The 22,991-nt window shown below is 43.1% G+C and overlaps 1 protein-coding gene across 1 annotated transcript in view; it reads right to left on the minus strand.

The window, feature by feature from the left end:
- ACVR1 (activin A receptor type 1) overlaps positions 1-22,991 on the minus strand; it is a 106,672-nt gene that overhangs the window by 44,489 nt on the left and 39,192 nt on the right. The window contains exon 2 of the mRNA XM_054971128.1: positions 13,343-13,413. Coding sequence (XP_054827103.1) covers positions 13,343-13,413 — 71 coding nt within the window. The remainder of the gene's footprint in view (positions 1-13,342; positions 13,414-22,991) is intronic.

Below are 22,991 nucleotides of genomic sequence, written 5' to 3' on the forward strand. Positions count from 1 at the left end.
GCAACAGTGTCCCTTGCTTCAGTTTAGTTTGGGTGGAATTCTCTGTTTTCACACGATTCTCTGGTGTGATACTAGTCCCCTTGATTGACTTTGATGGGGTGGGGGCAAATTCCATCCATTCCCTTGCTTCAGTTTGGTTCTATTGGGCTTCCTCTTGCATTTAAGAGTTGCCTTGGGTCACTGGCAGCCTTGCCCCTGTGTGTTTGTCTGAGAGCCTGCCTAGAAATGTTTCCTCATATTAAAGAATGGAGTGGTTGAGCAACATGTTCAGGGGGTGCTTGGATTTGGAGGGACTTCAATTTGGTTCCGTTGGGCTTTCTCTGGGCAGCATCTCAGAGTGTGCTTGTGGCCACTGGCAGTTTAGCCCCTGTTTGTGCCTGAGAGCTTGCTTGGAAATATTGTCCCCGAAGAAGTACAGAATTTATCTACAAGAAGGAACCCCTTTGTGGGTGGTTCCATATGAGGTGATAGACCCGAGAGCTGTTGACAATGAACAACAATGTTTAACGTACAAAGAAATAACTAAAACTGAAGCATCCAAACTCAGAATAAAGACACAAGAGGAACTATCACCTAACTACGACTGGTTCCAGTATAGACAGATTAGAGACTTATATAATTCGGACTCTGTAAAGGGAGGTATACGAATAGAGAATTCGGAACTAGAGCAGACCCTTCTTAAAGAAGATAAGAAAAGAATATCCAAGGTATACCAAGTACTGTTGAAGTGGTATACCGAGGATGAGATAGTTAAAACACAAATGGTGAAATGGGCTATAAACTTTAATAAAGAAATAACAATGGAGGCATGGGAATACTTGTGGAAAACTACAATGAAGACAACGACATGTACTAATATCAAAGAGAACATTTACAAAATGATCTATCGTTGGTACATGACACCAAAGAAGATTGCGCTAGGGAATTTGAATACTTCTAATAAATGCTGGAAATGTAAGAAGCATGAGGGCTCCCTCTATCATATGTGGTGGTCGTGTGAGGTAGCCAGGCAGTACTGGGGGGAAATAATAAGAGAAATGAGTGAAATTTTACAATTTCAAATTAATAAGAACCCAGAACTCCTGCTACTGAACTTGGGAATGGAGGGAATTCCAGCCCAACACAGGACGTTGATATTTTATATGACAGCAGCAGCTAGACTTTTGTATGCGCAAAAATGGAAAGTACAAGAAGTGCCAACTATTGAAGATTGGACTTACAAATTGCTGTATATGGCTGAAATGGACAAGATGACAAGAAAACTGAGAGATCTGGACTCAGGGCAGTTCAACACAGACTGGGAGAAGCTGAAACAATACCTGGAGAAGAAATGGGAGGTGGGAGGAAAACTGTGGCAGTTTGAGAACTACTGAAGTACTGAAGTAGAGGGGGGAGACTTTACCGGGGGGAGAAGAGATAAATGTGAATTAATAAGCAGTCAGATTAATAGATTGACATATATATAGATATATATAGGTTAACAAACAGAACATAGAGAAAATAATTAACTATAAGGACTAAATATAAGGATTGATTAACTAACAATATTTTCTTTCTTTCTGATAAGTTTTGTACCAAACTGAATGTCTGAAGATATAGATGGGTCAAATTGATTGACTACGTGAGGAGAGATATATAGAACTATTATAAAAAGATAGACTGAGTAATATATAGAGAATAAGTCAAATTGTTTGATATAAATGAATGTATGATCTATATGGTTTATGATATATAGAAATATCTGAAATTGAAAAATTGGGATAAATTGTTTATCTAAGATGGAAACAAAGACTTACAGTTTGGGCATACAATGTTAAAAATAGTTAAGGATGTACTGCTTAGAATAATGGAGAATATATATTTGTTTTAGAGAGAGGAAGTTAATAAAATTAAGGGAAAGGGGACAAAGGGTAGGAAAGCTGTTGGAAGTCAACAAAAAGGGGGGGAAAGGGAGGGGGTTAGAGATGAAAAAATTGGGGAAAATTGAATGTAAATGTGGAAATAATGGATTCTAACCCAATAAAAATTTTTCAAAAAAAAAAAAAAAGGAAATAACGTAGGAAATAACGAAGAGCAGCTGAGGGCATCTTCTTCAGGCCGTTCCCCCCCCCACACACACACACTGGCCAAGCTGGAGCAGGCCAGTCCTCTGGGCCTGCCCTTTCTTCCCTAGGGCCCAGCCTCCAAGAGGAGGTAACCACAGGACTGATCTTGGCTACCCTAGCTCTCCTTGGCCCTGCCCTATCCTCCTCTTGGGCCACTCTGGGTTGTGGCCTCTTGGGGCCACTCTGTGGTGGACTCCCTGCTGACAGCAACACCAACTCCGTGCTGCAGAACCCAACCCAGACAGCCACACCTGTGGCAGCAGGTAAGGGCCTGGCCTGCTTCCTCACCCACTCCTAGCACCAACTGGGTCAATTTTACTGGCTACAGGGCCCAAGTTGGTGTGGGGAGTCGCACTGCACCTGGTGGTGGCAGAGCCAGCCCCTTCACAGCCTATGAGGGGGCTAATCGAAGTCCATCACTGTCTCTGATCATAAGATGCTTTGATGCCTTCCCAAAATGCAGCACTGTCCTTATTTGCCACGTTACAGAAATAGTCAAGTTGCAAAGGCAGAGAGGCCCTTTCTGCAGAGATTTTTACCTTTGAGAAGAGAAGCTGGACACAAAGACTTAAAATTAAAAGCTTTAAAAAATGCTTTTATTGACAAAAACAGCAACTATTAAATGAAATGATATTGTAGATTATGGGCCCATTCTCAAGGCATCTTGCAATTTAACATGAACAAATAAGAAAATTAATATGGGTCTTTAAAAGTCATATCCAATTACCTAAGTCAGCCTAAAACAGAATTGTTTAGCAAGATCTCAGAGAGCAGTCGCCTCTCTGTTAGCAGCAGGTCACCTCATACTCAAATGCTCTGGCACTCCAAGATTTGCAGATATCCTTCAGTCTTAAGCACTGCAGAGCTTCATAATTTCTGCTCTCTATAGCTTCTTGATTTCTCTCCTCCATGTGTTCTCCGTCCCTCTACTAAAGAAGCTGCTTCTTTCCATCTTAGATTATCACGATTTAAGCCATTTTTTTCTTTAAAAATCCACCAAAAGAGATCTGTAGTTTACTAAAGTCAAGTAATACAATTGCAAGTTTTAGGAATCTATGTAGATAGCAAGATTGTATATCAAAACAAGATTGTATATCAAAACTAAACAGGATCCTTGGGGCCTACCAAAAGACTTATGATAACCTCTTAATGAACCAGGCCGTCATTTAAAACTAATTATGTGGGGGGGGGGAGATAAGATATTACATAAAAACTATAAGGGTGGCCAGAGCCAGGGTGAGATGGCGGGAAGCTGACGGGAGAACCAGTTTGGTGTAGTGGTTAAGAGCGCGGGACTCTAATTTGGAGAGCCGGGTTTGATTCCCCACTCCTCCACTTGAAGCCAGCTGGGTGACCTTGGGCTAGTCACAGCTCTCTGGAGCTCTCTCAGCCCCACCCACCTCACAGGGTGTTTTGTTGTGGGGATAATAATAACATACTTTGTAAACCGCTCCGAGTGGGCATTAAGTTGTCCTGAAGGGCAGTATATAAATCGAATGTTATTATTATTATGTTATTATAGACTCATGTTAAGCCACATTTTCCATATACTTTCCCGCTAACCAAACAAAGCGTTTGTGCTTGGGTTTTTTAGGTACACATTTTCCTCAGCTTTGTAGCTGAAAAAAAAAAGTGCCATTTGTGTCAGTGATCTATTTATAGAGCCCAACAGGCACATTTGGGCTAGATGACCTCATCTTCTCCCCCCAAAATTATTCTCTTTCAGGGACATTATTGCAGCAACACACAAGAGGCTATAGTTACAATTTCCTTAGCTGCTGGTTTACATTTAATTTGACGGACCTTGTGGTAGCACAGCAGGATTTACAAGTCAGCATGAAGAATACCATCTTCTTTATGTTCACAAACTCACCACATTCAAAGCAGCTTTGCCCTTTTGGATAAACAAGCTATGCACTGTAGCATTTTGTTTTAGAGAATACTTACATATAGAATATATTATTTTATCCCTTACCTAACGTTAGCACTTTAATTTCTAAGTCAATCAACTATGGGAAAGCTGTAAAATGGAACAAGAGCTTAGGATTCAAAAAGCAACTTCCTTTCTGCTTTGGTAACGTGAAAGATTACATGTGAAGAATGGCCACCAAAGCCTTCAGAGTTTTCAGTTTATGAAAAGACAAACCAGCTCATTCGGACATTATAACAAACCTGACTAGCCACAATAAGGATAGATTCATCTTGTTCTGGTGTCTGTGCGCTCCTTTTCACCCTTCTGTGTGCCACAAGAATACCCAAACTGGTAGCGGCCTGGTTTGGAAAATTTTCAAACCAAATTTCCATAATACCCAAATGTGAACACTTGGCCAAACTGAAGCCTCTTTCCTCCTCAGAAACAAGAATCTTTATCCATGGCTTAATTGCAGATTATAATCTCAAATTTTTGAGGTAAAACAAACTCCAGTTTTTCCAGATGCCTGCAATTCAGTCATCACAACACATAGATTTGATTGAAGCTTCCCGAACAACATAGCTTTCAATCACATTCAATAAACAAGGGGGTAGGCAGGGCATGAGCATGGCAATAACTTGGTCTAGGTCTCTCATGAACCAACTGAGGTTTGCTGTGACATCTAAACACAGCCATAGTTAGACTGCATGCAGTGACATTCTGGGGACCCTATTCAAAAAAAGAAGCACAACTTCCACAACAGAATGACATTAAGGGAAGGGAGAGGAAACAATACCTTTTCTCAAGATCTGATCCTCCTTTTGGATTTTAACCCCAACACCATCTAGTTCCCAGGGCAAAACTCGGGGAAAACTCAGGAGAAAACTCATTCTTTTCTAGCCCAAGATCAGGGGGAAAGGAAACAGGAGAGAAAAGGAGTTCATTCTTTGCAGTTCCATGCCTACCAGAAGCTGGAAATACCAAGAAAGTGTACAACTGCTTCCTCACAATCCTTCCCTGATCAAGGCACAAAGAGGGAGAAATCCCTGCTTTTCTGGGTTAGGGAAAATGGAGAACCTTCTTTTCTGCATACTAATGACCTCAAAGAATCAAACACAGAATGCTTCTCTAAGCAATACAAATGCAGCTATATCTTCTTGCCCAATCATAACTGCTGATCAATTTGTACATACGACCCTAGCATCAGAGATGTTCTGTGATACAGCAGTGTTTGTGCATGCAGAAAATAGAAAAAAGGAAGCATAAAATCTTATGACATGTTACAGCGAACACGCATACATTTTGCATGTACACGAAAATATCTGTTTGGAAGGAAAAGCCAAAAGGCATTCACATTAAAACTGAGACCAGGGAGATCTGTATCTGGGAAAATATGAGGTTTAAATTGCACATTTAGCTGTACATGCACTGAATGTAACTTACATTAATTGATGCATGTGTGTATAAAGAAAAATCATACTGTACGTGGATTGTACATTCTAATACATGTACAGGGTGTAGAGAAAAATGCGTTTCCATTTAGTTTTACAGAGGACATGTTTCTGAAACTTTGGTCAGGAGGCCCTGCTGGGCCTTGCTGCTTCACTGGGACTGGAAGGTTCTTTTTCACTTACCGTGAATCTTCCTTTCTCTGTGGTCCGAGAGTGGGGCAGTCAGTCCTGACTCATGGGTAGCTCCTCCTCCTTCCAAGCAGGGTCGGACAAACTTGCGATCCTAGGGGGAGGGGCTCCCGTCGGCTCTCCAGTTCGTTTTCAAGCCCGGAACACCCTCCAATTTCCGTACCTGTCAATAACTCAACTCACAACTAACAGACACTCAATAAGACAAAACATAAACAGGAACAAACGAACTCAAACAAGTTCTAAATCCCTTTTCCTATCATATAGTTAGTAAAAACCCATCTAGTTGCTATACAATGTCTCAGGGTGGGATTTGGACTGCCCCACTCTCGGACCACAGAGAAAGGAAGATTCACGGTAAGTGAAAAAGAACCTTCCATTCTCCCGTGGTCCTGAGAGTGGGGCAGTCAGTCCTGACTCATGGGATATACATCTAGCAGTGAATTTCTGGGTGGGAGTTAACCTATGTATTACAGAACATGTTGTAATACCCGTCTCCCAAAGGCAGCCTCCGCCGAGGCCAACTGATCTATTCTGTAATGTCTAGTAAATGTATGCACCGATTTCCACGTTGCCGCTCTGCAAATCCTCTCCAAGGAGGGAAAAGACCTATAAGCTGCAGAGGTAGCCGCCCCCCTCAAAGAGTGAGCTGTGATCCCTGTGGGCAACTCCACCTTCCTATTCCTATAAGCTAAGACTATGCATTCCTTAATCCATCTACTCAATGTGGAAGTTGATACCCTGTCTCCCATAGAGCAGCTTCTAAAAGATATAAATAGACTCTCTACCTTCCGGATATGCCTGGTCCTATCTATGTAAAAACTCAGTGCTCTCCTAACATCTAACCTGTGCCACTCTTTTTCCCTCTCATGTTTTGGATTAGCACAGAAAGAAGGCAAAACTATGTCCTCTTCTCTATGGAAAAGAGAATTCACTTTGGGAATGAAAGCAGGGTCCATTCTGAGCACTACCTTGTCATTATGGAAGATACACAACTCACTATTTACTGATAGCGCCCTAAGCTCTGACACCCTCCTGGCCGACGTTATCCCTACTAGGAATACTGTTTTTAAAGTCAACAACTTAAGGGAACAGGTAGCCATAGGCTCAAACGGTTCCTTCGTAAGAGCTGTCAGTACCAAATTAAGGTTCCATGTCGGAAATCTATGGACTAGTGGTGGATTCAACAGCATGGCGCCTCTCAAAAATCTTTTAATATGCGGATGTTTTGTGAGTGATATTCCTCTCTTCGAACCCAGCACTGCCGACAATGCCGCCACCTGTCTCTTCAACGTGCTCGTGCTGAGCCCCTTCTCCAGTCCTTCCTGTAAGAACAGCAAAATCTTCTTGACAGAAGCCTTCGTTGGAACCAGACTCCTCTCCATGCACCACGAATGGAACACTTGCCACGTATTATTATAGATCCTATTCGTCGAACTTTTCCTCGATGCCAACATTGTAGATATGACACTCTCGTCGTATCCTAGGCCCATCAATTGACTGCGCTCAACCTCCAGGCTGCCAGATTTAACGTCTCCGGGTTTGGATGACATACTCCGTCCTGGGTCAGCAGATCCTTCTTGCATGGAAGCCTCCACGGTTCCGACTGCGACAGTCTCTTGAGTTCCTGGAACCATGGTCTCCTGGGCCAGAATGGTGCAATTAGAATTACCGCTGCCCGCTGTTCCACAACCTTTTGAATTACCCTGTGAATGATCCTCAACGGTGGAAACGCATACAGGAGACCTTTGGGCCAGTCCACATTCAAGGCGTCTATTCCTTCTGCGTGTTGTTCCTTCTGTCTTGAAAAGAATCTCGGAAGTTGAGTGTTCCGAGCCCGTGCAAATAGATCCACTTCCGGCTTCCCGAACCTCTGACATATCTGGGCGAAGACCAGAGGGTCCAGCCTCCATTCTGCCTGGTCCACCATGTTCCTGCTTAGCCAGTCTGCTAGATGGTTTTGTTGGCCCGCCACGTGAACAGCCTTTAGGGACCTTAAGTTTGACTCTGCCCAGGTGAAGATCTCCTCTGCCTCCGCAATCAGAGCTTTGAACCTGGTGCCTCCCTGTCTGTTCACGTAGGCCTTTGCCGTCATGTTGTCTGTTTGTACAAGAACATGATGGCCTGTTAAATAGCTCTGTAGCTCTTGTAGACCGTTCTTTATGGCCCTTAGTTCGAGGAGGTTTATGCTGAAGCGTCTTTCCGACTTGTTCCACAGACCTTGAATCATTCTGTCCTGCATGTGTGCACCCCAACCTGTCAGACTTGCGTCCGTGGTTAGCACGATCCTCTTTGGTTCTCTGAGTGGTACGCCCTCTATGAACCTGATCGGATTTGTCCACCACTCCAATCTTACTGCCAGAGCCTCCGGAACCTCTACTACCTTCTCCCCCCTGGTCATTATTATCCATTGGTACGGGCGAAGGAAGCTTTGCAAAGGCCGTGTGTGAAAGCGGGACCACTGAAGTGTCTCTTGGCATGACACCATCATCCCCAGAAGCTTGGCCAACAGCATCACCTCCACTCGTCTGTTCCTCTGGACTTCCCGAACCATTTCTATGATTTTCTGTCGTCTCTCCAACGACACGAAAGCCCTGTCTTTGATCGTGTCCACAATAACTCCCAAGTGTGTAATCACCTGGGTAGGCGTCAGGGTGCTTTTCTGTCTGTTGACGACAAATCCGTGCCTTTCCAGACAGTCCATCGTAACCTTCACTGCTGACTGGGACGACCGCATGGATGAGGATTTTATCAGGATGTCGTCGAGGTATGGGCACAGAGCTATCCCCTGAGTTCTGAGGAAAGCTATTAGAGTCACTAGAACCTTGGTAAACACTCTCGGAGAAGATTTCAGGCCGAATGGCAGGGCCCTGTATTGATAGTGTTTCCCATCGTAAGCGAAGCGAAGGTACTTCCTGTGTGACCTCCTTATAGGGATATGTAAATAGGCCTCCGACAGATCTATGGAAGCGAGAAAGTCTCCCTTCTGAATGGTCTGTATGGTTGACTTCATCGTTTCCATTTTGAACTTGCGTGATTTCACCTGACGATTTAGCCATTTCAAGTCCAGAATAGCCCTGACATCCCCATTCTTCTTCGGAACGATGAAAAACACGGAATACACTCCCTGCCTCCGTTGTCTCACCGGCACCGGTTCTATGGCCTGTATCTCCAACAGATGTCGGATGGCCTCTCTCACCTTGAGATGTTTCTGTATGAGAGTGTCCCGTGGTAACTGAATGAAACGGTGTCGCGGAATCTTGTCGAACTCCAAAGAATAGCCTTTGGATACTATTTCTAACACCCATTTGTCCGAGATCGTTTGCTTCCATTGATCGGAGAAATGCTGCAGTCTTCCCCCGATTTGCATGACCATCGGCCAATAGTCATGCTTGACCTCCTTTCTTTTGTCCTTTTGCCTGTGTGGGTGATTTTCTGAAGTTGAATGACCGCCGGTCGCTCCCTTGTCTTGATTGCCAACGGTTTCGAAAGGGTCTGTCTGGTCCCGATCTCGAGAACCTTTTGTTATCTCGAAAGGGCCGTCGACCTTTGTATTTCGCATCTTTCTTCCGGGACGGCAGAACCTTCTTCTTCTCAGTATCTTCCACCAGGTACCTATCCAAGGCCTCTCCAAAGAGCTTACTCCCCGAGAAGGGAATGGCTGCTACTCTACTGCGCGCTTGTGGGTCTACATCCCAATTCCGGAGCCATGTGTTACGCCGGGCGGTGACGTTAAAACCCATGGCCCTGGAAGACATTTGGAAAGCATCCAATGTAGCATCCGCCGCAAAGGCCGAGGTAAGAGCAATCTTCTTTGCTTCGTTTTTAATATCTTTGGGAACCTCGCTCCCTGCAGCAGCCAGGTCTGAAGCCCATGTGTATGCTGCTCTGGCAAAAAGTGACGCTGTAGCTGAGGCTCTCAGTGCTGCCGATGAAGCTTCATAGTTTCTGCGCAGAGCTTGCTCTATCTTTTTATCTGACGGGTCCTTTGGCACACCTTCTGCATCCATTGGCAGAATCGATGACGTAGCAAGAATCGAGACAGGATCATCTACAGTAGGCAGCCTAACCTGCTTTGCCGAATCAGGGGTCAAAGAGTAAAACTTATTGAAAGCAGAATGATAAGTTTTGGGTTTCGCAGGATTGTCCCATTCAGCCTTGAGAACGCTGTGAAAGGCAGCGGGAAGTGGCACCCCTGACTGCTTGGGCCCCATTTTTGGAAGTGCCCTTTCTAAGCCCTGTGGATATAATTGCTCAGAATCTTGGGACCCTGAAGGAGTCTGGGAAATCTCGAGTGTCCTAAGGACCTTAGCCAGTAGTTTGTTGTATACCTCTTGAGGAAAAAGCCTGGTTTGCAGTTGGCCTACATCTTCCTCCTCCTCATCTGAAAGCTCTCCCTCCTCACTCTGTGAGGATTGCTCATGTAAATCTGAACCTGAAGGGGAATCCTCTGACACACTGGAGTCTCCCTCTAGCCAACTCTCCACCTTCTTTCTCTTTGATTTAGTGGCCACGGATGGCTTGGCATGTCTCTTCCGACCTGGGAGAGATTGTCCTGCTCCCTCTGAACAGGGGTTTACAGCCTGATTCCTAAGATCTTTCACAGCCCCTTCCACACTTTTCTTTATTTCTGACCTAATCCATGCCAATATATTGGCCTTAGCTTCTTGGCCAGAAAGGTCAGGTTCTGTATTTAGAGTCCCCCTCTGGGATAAGTGGGGTGATAAAGGGGGGCTGGATGACTCCATACCACTGAGGGTTAATTCCACCGTCCTCCCCTCAGTCGCTTTCGGTTCCGCTGCCATTCCCGCCAAAAAATTTCCCTGCATAGAAAGAGGGAGAATACCAATTGCGGGAACACACTGAGCTGAGCAGCCCCCATTAGGGCCTGCTAAAAGCCCCTCCGGAGCCCCAACCGGTGGGCGGCAAGCACCCCCCCTTCAAAACGCCTCTTACCTTGATCTGGCGTTCCGGCGCTAAATGGGGCTTTGCCGCTCTTTTTCTCCTGCTGCTGTAGCCGCGGCTTTTCTGCCGCGGCTTTTTTTTTTTTTTTTCAGCCGCGGCTGCGCCGTTCGCGAGGCTTCGCGCCAAAAAAGCGTCTGGCTTCGTGTTCTGCGGCCGCCCGGCTGTCTCCCTGACTCAGCCTCAGCCCCTGCAGAAGCCGGGTTCCCACTCCTGGGAAAAAACGTCGGCTCTGCTGCTCGCAAACAAATCGTGCCCCCACCTGATTCGGGAGTGGTGGGTATGGGGGGGGGGGTGGAGGAACAAGTCCTTCCTTTTCCCCTGCGAGCAAGCGCCTGCAAAAGCCTTTTCTTGTCTTCTTTTCTTCCCCAGGATTGTTTGCTCCAGAGAGCAACAAAGTTTGTTTCCCCGCAGAAGCAGGGCCGGAAAAAACTGGAGAGCCGACGGGAGCCCCTCCCCCTAGGATCGCAAGTTTGTCCGACCCTGCTTGGAAGGAGGAGGAGCTACCCATGAGTCAGGACTGACTGCCCCACTCTCAGGACCACGGGAGAAATTCCTTTTGCCCAACCTCCCCCTTCCTTTCTCCCTTGTTAGCAGCTCCTTGAGAACAGAGCTGTCTCTAGCTTCTCGGCTCGCTCTGACCTTGGAGATTAGATAAGGTGTTCCATTGCCAGAGCGACTGAGCTTCCATGGACAGTCACTGAGCCAATTAACATGCTTGACTTTGGGAACTAATTGCACCTGCAAGACAGGGGCTTGGTGCCAAGGACTGCAGCCTTCACGCCCAGCCCCCTTCTGCACGCCGTCTCCTTTTGCCCATGACATCGCCTTTTCGCCACTTGACTGGAGCAGGGCCCGCCCCACTGAAGTGGCGAAAATGCCATAAAAACTCTTCACCTAACATGGAGACTCAGACCTGCGGTGGGTTACAGTGATCCTTCCATTGTAACTCGCCCATTGTGTCAATTCTGGCTAAAGACTGGGATAGAAGCTGAGGCGCCCATCCCTTTTGCCTTGCTGTGAAGCCTAGCCACTCTTTGCCTCTCGACCAGAGACTTTGCCTCCCACTTTCCTGACAACTTTGTGATTTATTTTCTGCTATGATATTGGTATGTATAAGTTAGAGTTTACAAAGCTATAGGTTTTTGTTATTTTATTTCTCACATTCTGTCTTGTGCATTTTACTGTGACCTTTCACCTTAATAAAATAGTTATATCATATTTTGTGTGTGGGTTTGTGACTTTGGGGTCTCAAAACTCTAAATCGTTTTTGCTGAACCCATTTTTGCAAGCTCTTGTGAACCACCCACCATTTCTATACACTTTGCTGTGAAGTCTTCCTGCAACGCTATTCTTGCAGGGTAGACTTTGCTTTGGTTAATTCCCTTATAGGCTGGGAGTGGTGTCCCTCCCCTCCTAAAGCCTTGGGAAACCCTGAGGAACTAGTGGTAGTTTTGCAGGGCATTTGTAGGATTTTCCTTCACTTGCCATTTTTGTAATCTTGTGCAAGCTGGTCTATAGACCACTGCCGACTCTTCCCCTCAGTTGGGTCGAGACGCCAGAGGCCTGTGGCCGTGACACAGGGATAATAACAACAACAACATTCGATTTATATACCGCCCTTCAGGACAACTTAATGCCCACTCAGAGCGGTTTACAAAGTATGCCATTATTATCCGCACAACAAAACACCCTGTAAGGTGGGTGGGGCTGAGAGAGCTCCAGAGAACTGTGACTAGCCCAAGGTCACCCAGCTGGCTTCAAGTGGAGGAGTGGGGTATCAAACCTGGCTCTCCAGAGTAGAGTCCGGCATTCTTAACCACTACTCCAAACTGGCCAAAAAATTATATCCCCTCCAGAAATAGACATCTATATATTGCTAATAACAGTTTTCCCCAAGCAGCTACTTTTTAAAACTCATCTTCTCCCCTCCCCACCCCAGTCTTCCATTTTATGTTCTAAAATGAACATGCTTAGAGCACTTTCTTTAAAGGTGCTACAAGAGCCCTATTTATAACAAAATACTGAATACTCCACTATGTATTTCATGTATACTGTTGCCATCCATGTCTCTAGTTTGAGGGTGACCACTAGGTTAGAACGAGCTAAGCTTTGATGGGGGGAGGGAAGCATAAAACAGAAATACGAAAGCGTGAGGAATAGATGCAAGGTATCTTTCAGTGGTGAAGTGTGAGGCAGAAGTACTGTCCATGCACCCACTTCAGACATGACTCTGGTGCCTTGCACATATGGTAGTGTCAGGACAGAGAAGCGGGAATCCTGCCACTTCCAAAGAGACAGTGTCTCACACATATTCAAGGGATTCCCTCACATACAAGGAAGTAAACAGGCATGTGTGCAAAAAGAAAGCAGACACTTTCATGTGGCTGGTGATGGAGATGAGGTAAAGGGTCCTCCAAAACTCCCATTTATAAGAGTGTTTTATCACACCTCTCTATCCCACATGAAGGTAATGTTGACCCAAGTTCTACTTTCCATGCTGTCTGTGTGGTTTTCTATGCTCTGCCACACTTCCCAAGCCATCTACCTAATTCCCTGTCCCCAAAGTGCAACTCCTCAGCTGTTCCCAGTTGGCAAACAGGAAAACATGTGTCAATCTTTTATAGCCCCCTCCCCCAAATGACTGAACAAACATTTAATGTTTTCCTTCTGAAGGAAGCTGCTAAATTACCAGGCTAGCTTTCTATAATGCAAATACTTACCTCCCATGTTGGGGGAAGGAAAAAACACCATGATTAGTACAGGAAGAATGAGTCCATTTATCATTGTAGACCTAGAGAAAGAGAAAAAAAGGATACTTGCTTTAAAAGTCAATCTGGACCATTCAACCAACACCTTACCTAGAATTCAGGTAACAGGAGCTTTGTCAAACACCTGCACATCTATTGCCATCTTGTAAATTAACACTCAGCTCCGTTAGCAGGTCTCAGCATCTCACAACTCCATTAACAATTATTTCTTATACATTTTTAAGACTTTGATAGTCATTGTCATGCTAGGTTCTGCAAGTTCAAGGATACAAGTCTCTTTCCATAAAAGTGCAAAATATTGTGTAAAAGGCAGTAAGAGAAAACAGGTCTGTAGATTTAAATTCTTTGACTTTAATCCATCAGTACAGTGGTGAAAAGGCAAATGGAGGCTTACAAAAGCTTGTATGTTTAGAGTCACTATTAAATGGTCACAATAAACGTTTTTTCTTCCCCGTTGAGTACAAAAAGTAAGCCCTGCTGACCTGTAAGCAGTCCAACATTTTTATAAAGCGATGAGGAAAACCACTGGCAGCAATGTTACTGCTCAAAAATAGTTCCAAAACAATTCCATAATATGTTTGCTTAGCAGTGATCTGAGCATAATCACCAATGTTTTGAAAGCTAGCAAGATCTCTCAGGCTTTAATATTATTACACAAAAGATTATCTAATCTATCTATATATATATAAAGACAAGTGTCCTGACTGACTCATCAACGCCCAGCCCATATCCCTGGATCTAGAAACCTGAAATTTGGGGAGAACATGCCTTTCATGATTTAAACACCCATTAAGAAGGAATTCACCCCCTAAGAGGGTAACAAGGGGTCAAATGTGTTTTCCCAAAGTGATACAGCTTCTGTGTGGCTGGCAGGCTGCTGCCTGCTTGTACCCCCACCCACTGCCAGCTTGGCCACTCTTCCCTGATTGGGCCAGCCTTTCAAGGTCATTTGCATATGTGAGCTGATTGGGGCTCACAACATTCCACGCCTATTCCCCTAAACATGCTTCGTTTTATTCAAACCCCTTTGTAAAGCTCAGGTACTATCCTATTATACTACAAAACCAACTCAAAAAACACAAACCAAAAAATGTTACATACCCATAAGTATTATATCTGGATCTAAAGTAGTTAAATTCCATAACGAAGCACGGATATCAAGCTAGTTCTTTATACAGAATATCCTTTGTATAGAACACCCAATGGATTGTTACTTTTTCCCCACTTCTTATATAATTATGATTTGAAATAATGTGTTTGATTACACAAAGATGCATTCAGGTCCAAGTTTAAATTGAAACTTTTAAAAAGTCTAATTCTGAAATTCTCAGGGCTTAACTTCACTAAATTCTACACTAGGGGTGAACCAACATGCCTGCCACAGTCCTTGACAAAATTTCCACTTCTGTCTCTACAGAGTGTGGTGTTCTCTTGCATCAATCTAAATTGCAACATTTCTCCAACAGGGTAAAGAGACCATGATTTTACCACCCTTCCCTCTTACAATACAAAGTCACCTATTCCCTCCATTTCAAGGGTGAAAGAAACTGTAGTTCCAAGGGTGAAAGAAACTGTAGGTACTGCCACTTTTATAGAGACCTGAAACACAAGATGGGAGACACTACTTTCTCACAGAAATATGAGTGTTGGACTAAGAATGGGGAAACTAGGGTTCAGATCAAGGTTACCAGCCCCACCACAGAGGGCAGGGGCTACTGCACCCAGCTACCGCTCCCCATCACCACTCACCTGGCCTGCAGAGGGAGGAGAGGTGTGGGGAGGCTGGCTAAAGCACATGGTTAAATGGTGAACCTGTGCTTTGTGGGGGCACCCAATGATGGTACTTCCAGTCCGAGCCAGTACAAAAGGGGTTTCAATTATGTTTTGGTCCAATTCCTAAAGAATTGGCCCCGCTGAGACCCTGTCACTTACAGCTGGAACAGGAATGATGTCACTGGAAGAACTGAGGAAAATGCACACGAAAGAAGAAATGGTTCTTCCCCGCACAATTTTCAAAACAGGGGAACCTGGCAATTCTTGTTCAGCTCCCCTCATAACCATGAAGCTCACTAGGTGACCTTGCACCAGTTTGTCATAGCCTAACCTACCTCACAGAGTTGTAGTAAAGACAAAATGGGGAGGGGGAACTATGTAAGCCATCTTAATTTGAACTCGTCTCCCAGATCTTAGTCTATCACTTTAAACTATACACCATGCAAGGGAAGCAATTCTGGAAAGAGATTCCTAATATAGGATACAAGCTTAATAAACATAGTGTGCCCTTTTCTCTCCCCACCAACAATACCCTAATCCATGATTGAAGACCGTCATTTCTATTGTAAAGTTTACCAAGATGCAATGAGAGTCAGAATACAGGAAGTTAAGTCAGGGCTGGCACCAGCACGTGGCAAGGTGGGGCAGCTGCCAAGGTCCACGGCTTCTGCTGCTGATTTCCTACTCACACGTCTCCTCCGAATCTGAAGCCTGCACTCACACCCTTCTATTGTCTGCTTGTGACTCAAGGCAGATTACAAAGTGTAAATTAATACAATCCATGGCTGGGACATTCAATAAATAATACAACAGGCTATGGCTTGCAGAAGTTTGAGAATAAGTATAATTATGAATACTAAGTTGAAATATTGCTGAACTAAAACATAAGTAATTTGACATATATTAAATGACAAGGAAATTACCCAGTAGGAGCATATCTACATTAAGAGACAGTACCTAGTAGTATAGTCTACAGTCCCTATCCCTTTACCAAAACATCTCTTTGAGCTATTTCTTGAAGCACAGTCATATTACCTGATTGAAAAAGCTCTCCCAAATAATTCAGTTTTGCATAGTTTGCTGAAAGCCAAAAGAGTGGGAGATCTCCTTACCTCTTCAGGCAGGCCATTCCACAAGGTGGGGGCCACCACAATGAATGTGGGTATACAGACAGCAGTCAATTCTGCTCCTTTGCAGGATAATATCCGAGGAAGGCCCTGTACAGATGAGTGAAGCTGCCATTGAGAAGTATAGGGAAAGAGGTGGCGCTGCAAATATGATGGGCCAAGGACATGAAGAGCTTTATAAGTGATAACAAAAACCTTGAATTGAGTCTAGTAACTGATGGGCAGCCAATGGAGTGACTGCATATCCGAGTGATATGCATGCTCTGCCTAGGACCTGATAATAAACCACAGAGTTCTGTACCATCTGGAGTCTTTGCGTTGACTTTGAGGGGAGACTAATGTAGAATGAATTACAGTCGTCTAGCTTCGAAGTTACCACAGCATGAATCCAGCTGGCCAGTCAAAGTAGGGGGTCATCTTCCAGGCTACTCTGAGTTGGGCGAAGGCTCTTTTTTGCAGCTGCATTTACTTGTTTCGCTAGCAGCAGCACTGGAACCAGTATAACCCTTAGGCTCTTAACTGAATCGGCAAGAGTCAACTGAACCCCATTGAAAGTGGGAAGCACCATGCCCTTCAAGATCTCTGCCTTCCCAAACAGCAGCACTTCCATCTCATCTAGCTTCAGTTTCAATTTGTTCACTTTCAGCCATTTGACTGCAGGTGTCAGGCAGCATCTCAGGACCTCTACAGCATCACTGGGGGATCTGGAGAGATATGGAACTGAGTTTCATCTGCATACTGATGATATTCAATTCCATAGCTACGAATGATTTCTAATACAGCTTCCATGGTTAAAGGTAACATCCCCCAAAATTTCATAATCTGCCAAAAGTTCATCAAAATGGCATCTTAGAGCCAAGCTACAAGAGATGAATTATGTGAAGTGAATCGCAATGTTAGCCGGGAAGCTGAGTTTTAAAAGAGCTCAGAAGGCTTTGTCAATTTCCCCTCTACAGAACTCAGAAAGTTTGTTTATTTGCCTCTGAGAAGGGGAGGTGAAACTGATTTGAGCCTTTGGGAGGCAAAGAGAAAATTAACAAACCCTCTGAGCAGCAATCTCCCTGGCTCTGTCAAGAAAAGAAATTAACAAAGCCTTCCGATTTCTTTCAAAACTCAGCTTCCCGGCTAACGCTGCAACTCCCTTCAGTGCTCCTCCTCGTGTAATTTGTCTCTTGTAGCTTGGCTCTTACACAAAATTAAAACCATCTTAAAATGGGGCATGCCAAAATGAGTCTAACTTCTTTATTTTTTTTAGTCTTCAGTTACAGAACTCTCCCCCACCCCGCCAAAAAAAAAAAAAGGCAAAAGGCAAATTGGTTTGATGTACAAACATTCTTATTCTCCCATTTGTCAGTAACAAAATCAAATGAGATTAAACCAACAGTATTCATAATTGTTTCAACTTGCTATGTTAGTCACAGACATTTTTCTTCCCCTTGACAAATGGTAAGAAACAGAAAGTTATCATTTTGAAGTTTGTTCATATTACAGAAAAGTGACAAAAGTTATGTGAATTTTTTCTACATGCAATGATGTGACAAATGAAACGCTACAATATGCAATGCAACCAACAAAGTGACTCATGGTTTCTTCCATAGGTATTTAATATTCAATCCATATTGCTATCAAGTAGAAAAATAATGATATAAGTTAAGTTCTATATAACTTATAACTTGTAACTGCAAACTTGGTGCGATTTAGAGGGGTATGGAATATGGGATATTTTTCAATAAGAACCAGCCCACTTCAGCCCTTAAATGCTTCTACCAGCTTCTCCATAGCTGTTGTCTAAGGCAGACCCTTCCTGAAGTTTTTTTTTGGGGGGGGGGCTCTTCCTAGCTAGACTAACAAGGCATGAAGGATGGAGCCAGGCTTGATGAGGTATGATAGCATTTGAATCTTTCATTGAGCTTTAAAAACTTCAGCTCTGAAGATACATGCTCATAATTGAGGAGAAAAATTTTAAGGAAAAATTATCATGTCAAGTTATTTGTAAACAAATACACTGAATGACATACTATCAGAACATCATGTTGGCATGTGTGTCCTGTAAGAGAACAAGGAAGCAGAAACAGCCAAACATCTGGGGTCAGTTGGCAGCTTCATTAGACACAGATAATGTGATATGAAATTTGTGTGTACGTGAAATCTTCTTAACTGGACTGGCCCAGACATTTTTCTTCCCTGAAAATGACAACAAAATGTGGGGTTGAAACTAAACAAGTTATCAGGCTGTTGCCATAGCTAAGTGTGAGCTCCGAGGGACGTTAGAAACTTCCCCATTTATGTGATGCTGAATTGCAACGTATGTATGCATGATGAATGACTGTATGCACAAATGTCTTCTGTAGACATTTGAGTGTTTGTCTATGGGCATTTGAATGTTTTGTTACTCGTGTTGTAAACTCTTTTTTTCTACAGTTTCAAATGAATATTACATCTCATTTGAATTTTACTCATGAAACATAAGCTGTTCATGTACATTTATGAAGAGTGGTTCTGTTTTGGATTTGTAATCTTAAGTGAAATTACTTAAATTACAGCTAAATTCTCAAGGCTGCAAAACTGTTACATTAGTCCCATTTTAAAATATGTTTAAAAGGCATTTAAACTACTTGTGGCATATTTCTTTATTCTGTGGCATATTTATTTATTATTTTGGCATGGAAGAAGAATTCTACTTGCAGAGCCTCTAAATAAATCCCATTTAGTACATATCTGAGTTAAACCAGTATCAGCTGTAACCCAATTATGTGACAAAACTCACACATATTACACAATTCACAGTAGAATTACCCAGGAGAGCACAGAGAAAAATATAGATCACACACACAGGAAATGCCGTCCTTGAAAGAAAACAAAAATTAGAATATGAAATGTGCATTCTACATAATTAGCAGCAAAGAAAAGGTATTGCTCTTCATCCACTCCTTCCTTTGGCATGTTTTGTTTGAGGGACACTTGCCATTTTTATTAAGATCCAGATCAGACATCAATAATTTTGGCACATTAGGAACCAAGAACTGGCCATGTGTATGCCTTCCTCTATCCATTGTCTGACTTTCTATTAACAGTCTTATTCATGGCTCACATTATATCTAGAGGAACCACAATTGCCATAGTTAAAATTAGCCAGGGTTTTCATCTTAATCTAAGTTTGAAACCAGGCTTGGAAGTAGATTTGCAAACTCCGATTAAAATGGAACCTTGTTAGCAGTAAGTAGCCAGAATTTGCACTGGTCCCTATGTAATGCTATACCATGGGTAAACCCAACAATGAAAGTAGAAAGTCTGCGCCACAGAAGGAAGGGAGGCATACTTCCCAGAGACTGGTTTAAATTTGCAAATGGCAGATTTGCCTGCACCAGCTCTCTATTACCAGGAATGTTATTTTATTTATTAAAATGTTAGCCTCCTTTCCTCCAGAGGTGCTCCAGACAGCTTACAATGTAAGACATCAGAAATCAGTGTGTGTGTGGGGGGGGCAGTTAAAATACATTAAAAAGCTGCCCTAAAACTAGAGAGCAAGGGGGCCAGGAGTACCTCTCTGGGGATATTCTTCCACAGGCATGAGATTGCCACCAAAAAGGCCCTCTCCCATGTACCCACCAGAGCAACCTCTTTGGTTGATGGGATAGTCCGGAGGGCCTCTCTCTGTGATCTTAACTCCTGGGCAGGAATGTATGGAAGAAGATGGTCCTTCACATACCCTGGTCCCAAGCCACGTAGAGCTTTAAATGTTTATAACTTAGATCTGTGCCAGATGTTTCTAGTTCAAAAATGAGAACTGTGTATCACTGAATTTTGTGTTTCTTGTTTCTGTTACAGTTATTCTATATCCATATTCTTATAAATAATATATATGCATCCTTCAAAACGTATTTAAGAATGAAGTAGGTTGAAGAGCAAAAATAAAAATGGAGAGGATTTTTCCAAAAAGAAACAGATCATTCATGTTGATACTCTACTCTCAAGCTTGTTGTGAAAAGCAATGCTCAAGTTCTCTACGTATACTTTGCTAGTACACTCCATTAATATAGAGAGCTATCACGCAAGCCCACTCACATAAGTTATAAAAATAAAGTTTGCCAGTGATCAGAAAATAATACGCACAAACACATTGGTGAATATTCTACGGAATGTATGGGAACTTGAAACCTGAAGATTTCTAAAGATGTCTAAAAGATACCTAAAACTGCCAGGCACTTTACACAAATGTTATAAATTTTGGGGCTTACAACTTGAAGGTGAAGACAAGACACATTTAGAAAAGAAATCAAAAGGGAAGGTGAGTCAATTCGGAACAACAAGGATCAACAGATGTGCTTGAAGGAGAAGCTGGAATGTAGTCATTAGAAATCCAGGGCAGAACATACAAAACCTAATTGTAGTCTTTGTGCATCTGGCAAGTAGCCAAAATGGCCTTCAGTGCCAAATTACAGCACTATAGCTAGCTCTGACCTGGAAAGGGGAGTTGATGGGGAGGTTGCAACATCAGCCTGTCTGTTTACATTTCTGTTTCAAAGAACTGAGGGAGGGGGATAAAAGATTATTCATTTTTATCAGGAAGCTGCCCAATTAATCAAAACAAAAAAAATAATATATTTATGAGGCAGGAAGGAAGGGTCACCACAAGCTTATTGCTTCTGCGGTGATAAAGAAAAATAAACTAAATGCTTATTAAAAATTAGAATTTAGGCTGCAAAAGAACTAAAGACGTTACTGTATGAAGTTCTCTACCACAAGCCAACATACCATTTAGGCAATTGAAAGCCAGCCAAGAAGCTTTCGGAAAGGATGTCAAGATCCTTTTGCTGGCTGCCATTTTGCTCAGAGAATGCAGGATCTGCTGTTAGCCTGTTAATTCAGGCTAGTTAAAAATAAACCTTGAAAGAAAATCCATTGATTTAAAAACACACATACCCCAACCTCACGAACAGATGCCAAGAATTCAGACAAAAAAGCAAAGTCCCACCACTGCCTTTAACCTAGATAAAAACTCAAGGGGGAATGTTAAACAATGAGAGATTAGAATTTGAGTGTTTGGGGTAGAAACACAACTCTCTGGACATATCTAATTGAGCAGTCTTCTTCTGCAACAAGCAGGGGCAGAAAAGCAGGGGGGGGGGACGACAACAATGCTCTAAGACAAAGCTTGAGACACCAGTTCAGTATGACTTCCTATTAAAGTAAACCGTCAGACATACCTTCCAGTAAGTATTTCAGCAGCCCTGTCCCAACCAAGTATCACAATTGCCCAACTCTGATTTACAGACACCTACTTTGCTACTTTTAAGAACAAATACACTTTCTTAAGGCAACAGCTATATACAATGCACTTTTTTCTTAGAGACCTTCTGAATTTACAAGAACATGTATTATTACTTGCAATATATAATCATCTTTCTAACCTCTGAATTTGAATCTATAAAGTTATGGCCTCTGAATTTGAATCTATAAAAAACAGTATGTAGGGATGCAGTTGTTAAAAGAGTTGTCCTGATAGACCCAAGTTCCAATACCCACACTGCAATGGATGGCCTTGAGCCAATTACACACACTTCCTGGATGGCCTTGGGCCAATCACACACACACAGCCTAATCTATCCCACAGGGTTATTGTGAAGATAAAATGGAGGAGAGAACAATGTAAACCACTTTGTGGCAGGGGTGATGGAAGAGGCTTTCAAATGAGGTATGAAGTGCAGCACCCAGAAAGTGTAAAAGAAAGGGTTTTAAAAAACTGCCTGGAGAATGACTGACAGGTTGCTCCCCCCTCTCTGTGACTGTCCTGTGAGAAGGTAACAATTGGTGCTGACAAAATTGCTGGAGGAGTTGAAGTTTGGAGTCTGACTAATAATCCTCTGTGTGAAGAAAAAAGGAGAAGTCTTCCCAAACTGGGGCAGCTTTAGGTTTATGGAAAACTTTTAATTAAAGATTGGATGTGTGGAAGTCAGCACTAATTTACACAGACAAGACAGAACTGGGGGTGGGGGCGTGTTGCCAACAGAGACTCTCCTTCAGCCAAGTGATCAGGATTGTCTTCTGGAAAGTAATAATTCCTGCCCAGTGTCTAAGGGGGTTTTGGCTCTGAGGAGGACTCTGGGTCTGATGTAAAGAGTAAACAGTGCTGTGCTGAAGTGAGAATACCTAAGCTGTAAAGTGAAATCTATAATGAAACCTTGTTAAAGTAACCTAAGTCTGAAACTAACAACCTCTCATTTTTAAGATCTGTGACTACTGAAAGTAAGCTTTAAGAAGATTATTGTGCCTAATACTTGTGAAGTATTCTGTTCTACATCAAAGTTTACCTCAGATTTACTTTCCCTGTCTACCTATATATAAGCCCCACCTGTTTAATAAACTTGCTGTTTCCTTTTGAACTTTACTTAGCCTCTAATACCATTTCATTTGAAGACAACATGGGCTCTTGCTTCTCCCTTACCAAGTGTTTGGGCTGGGATACATAAGCTTAAAGTGTGGGACAAAAAGACCATTAAATTACACCCAGAGACATACTACCCGAGGCTGCCCAGCCACAGCAAGCAATCTTGACAGTTTTGGAGGGAAAATCTGCCTCACAGTGGGGGAAGTGAGTGAGGCTTACATTACAGCAGGTTATAAATGAAGTTAAAAAGGAAACAAGAAAGTATGTGCCATGAGAAACTATGACTCATATTAGCTTAAAACCTGAGGGGGTG

This window comes from Eublepharis macularius, chromosome 2, assembly GCF_028583425.1.
Source record: "Eublepharis macularius isolate TG4126 chromosome 2, MPM_Emac_v1.0, whole genome shotgun sequence".
In the NCBI taxonomy this organism is placed as follows: domain Eukaryota; kingdom Metazoa; phylum Chordata; class Lepidosauria; order Squamata; family Eublepharidae; genus Eublepharis; species Eublepharis macularius.